Below are 1,936 nucleotides of genomic sequence, written 5' to 3'. Positions count from 1 at the left end.
CCTCGACCCCCCCACAGCCCCTCCAAATCCACAGCCTCCCGTGCCTGTCCCACGGCCTCCTCCGGCCCCACAGAGCCCCCGCGGCCCGCCCGTACCCCACAGCCCCCCGCCCGGCTCGGCTCAGCTCCGCTTGGTCTGATCGGTCCAGTCCATCCGTTTGTGCCCGGTCAGTCCGTTTGGTTCCGGTCGGTCCATCTGGCTCTGGTCGGGCCCAGCGGGTCCGTTCGGGTCCGTTCGGGTTCTCTCGTGGCCGCTCAAAGCCGGTCGGGGCCGGTCGGTGCAGCCGGTCCGGTCGGGCCCGGTTGGCAGAGCCAGTCCGGTCAGACCGGTTGGTTCAGTCGGTCTATTCGGGACCGTTCGGGTCCGGTTGGTCCAGCCGGGTCCCGTCACTCCGGTCGGTCCCGGCCCCGCGGCGGGGCCGGCGCCACTTTCAGCACCTGGGACAGAGACCGGGAGCGTCCGGGCCGGCGCGAGGCTCGGGACGGCACCGGGACCGCGCTGGGACCGAGCTGAACCGGCACCAGGACCGCGCTGGGACCGAGCTGAACCGGCACCGGAACCGCGCTGGGACCGAGCTGAACCGGCACCGGGACCGCGCTGGGACCGAGCTGAACCGGCACCAGGACCGCGCTGGGACCGAGCTGAACCGGCACCGGGACCGCGCTGGGACCGAGCTGAACCAGCACCGGCACTCGCGGCTGCACTGGGCTCTGGCCAGGACTGACACCACGACTGGAACAGAACTGAGACTGGATTGGGCTGAACCGGGACTGGGATCGGCACTGGGACCAGAACCGTGTTTATGGCTGGGATTGGCCTGGACTGGGACAGTGCTGAGATCCTGACTGGACTGGGACTGACCTTTGATTGCGACTGGGACCAGGACTGGAGCAGGACTGGGAGTGGGTTGGGATTGGGCTGTGAAGGAGCTGGACTGGTCTGAAAGCGGACTAGGACTGGAATTTGAACTGGGACCAGGACTTGGAGTGGACTGCAGAGGACTGGAACTGGGATTTGGATTGGATGGAGACTGGTACTGGGACCAGACTGGACTGAAACTACACTGGAAAGGGGATTAGGATTTAACTGGGACTGGGACCACAAGTGGACAGGATAGGGCCTAGATGCTGAGACTGGGACTGGACATGACTGGGAGTGGGACAGGAGCTAGAAACACGACTGAGACTAGAATTAGCATTGGATAGAGATTAGGATTAGACTGGGATCAGGCCTAGGACAGGGGCTGCTCTGGGGCTGGTACTGGGGCTGATACCAGAACTGGACTGGGAAGATGTTTAGGCTGAGCCAGGATGGCAGGACTGGCGCTGGGAGGCTCCCACCAGGACCCAGCTGAGGCTGTTCCTGGAAGCTTTGCTGCTGCCCCACATGCCCCACGTTCCCGTGTCCAAGTGTCCCACTGTCCCTGTATCTCAGTGTCCTGGTGTGCCAATGTCCCCATATCCTGAAATCCCAGCCTCATGGTGTCCCACTGTACCTTATTCTGGTGTCTTGGGGTCTCAGTGTGCCCATGTCCCTGTGTCCCAGTGTCCCGGTGTCCCCATGTCCCTGTGTCCCAGTGTCCTGGTAACACAGTGTCCCCATGTCCTCGTGTCTGTGTGTCCTCAGGTCCCGATGTCCCCACATCCCCATGTTCCTGTGTTCCCACATCCCAGTGTCCCTATGTCCCCTTGTCCCTGTGTCCCCATGTCCCCGTGTCCCTGTAACCTAGTGTCCCCATGACCCCGTGTCCATGTGTCCTCAGGTCCTGATGTCCCCACATCCCCGTGTCCCCATGTCCCCATGTCCCCGTGTCCCCGTGTCCCCATGTCCCCATATCCCCATGTCCCCATATCCCCGTGTCCCCGTGTCCCCATATCCCCATGTCCCCATGTTCCCATATCCCCGTGTCCCCATGTCCCCATGTCCCCATGTCCCC

At 63.4% G+C, this 1,936-nt stretch overlaps 1 protein-coding gene across 1 annotated transcript in view; it reads left to right on the top strand.

Moving 5' to 3' along the window:
• The window catches only part of KCNH2 (potassium voltage-gated channel subfamily H member 2), a 30,607-nt gene that overhangs the window by 1,787 nt on the left and 26,884 nt on the right, over positions 1 to 1,936 (top strand). Inside the window, exon 2 of the mRNA XM_033512165.1 lies at positions 172 to 798. Within this exon, the coding sequence (XP_033368056.1) occupies positions 172 to 798 (627 nt within the window). The remainder of the gene's footprint in view (positions 1 to 171; positions 799 to 1,936) is intronic.

This window comes from Parus major, chromosome 2 (assembly GCF_001522545.3).
Source record: "Parus major isolate Abel chromosome 2, Parus_major1.1, whole genome shotgun sequence".
Classification (NCBI taxonomy): domain Eukaryota; kingdom Metazoa; phylum Chordata; class Aves; order Passeriformes; family Paridae; genus Parus; species Parus major.
The sequence above is the reverse complement of the archived record's forward strand: the minus strand, read 5'-3'. Positions and strand labels throughout refer to the sequence as shown.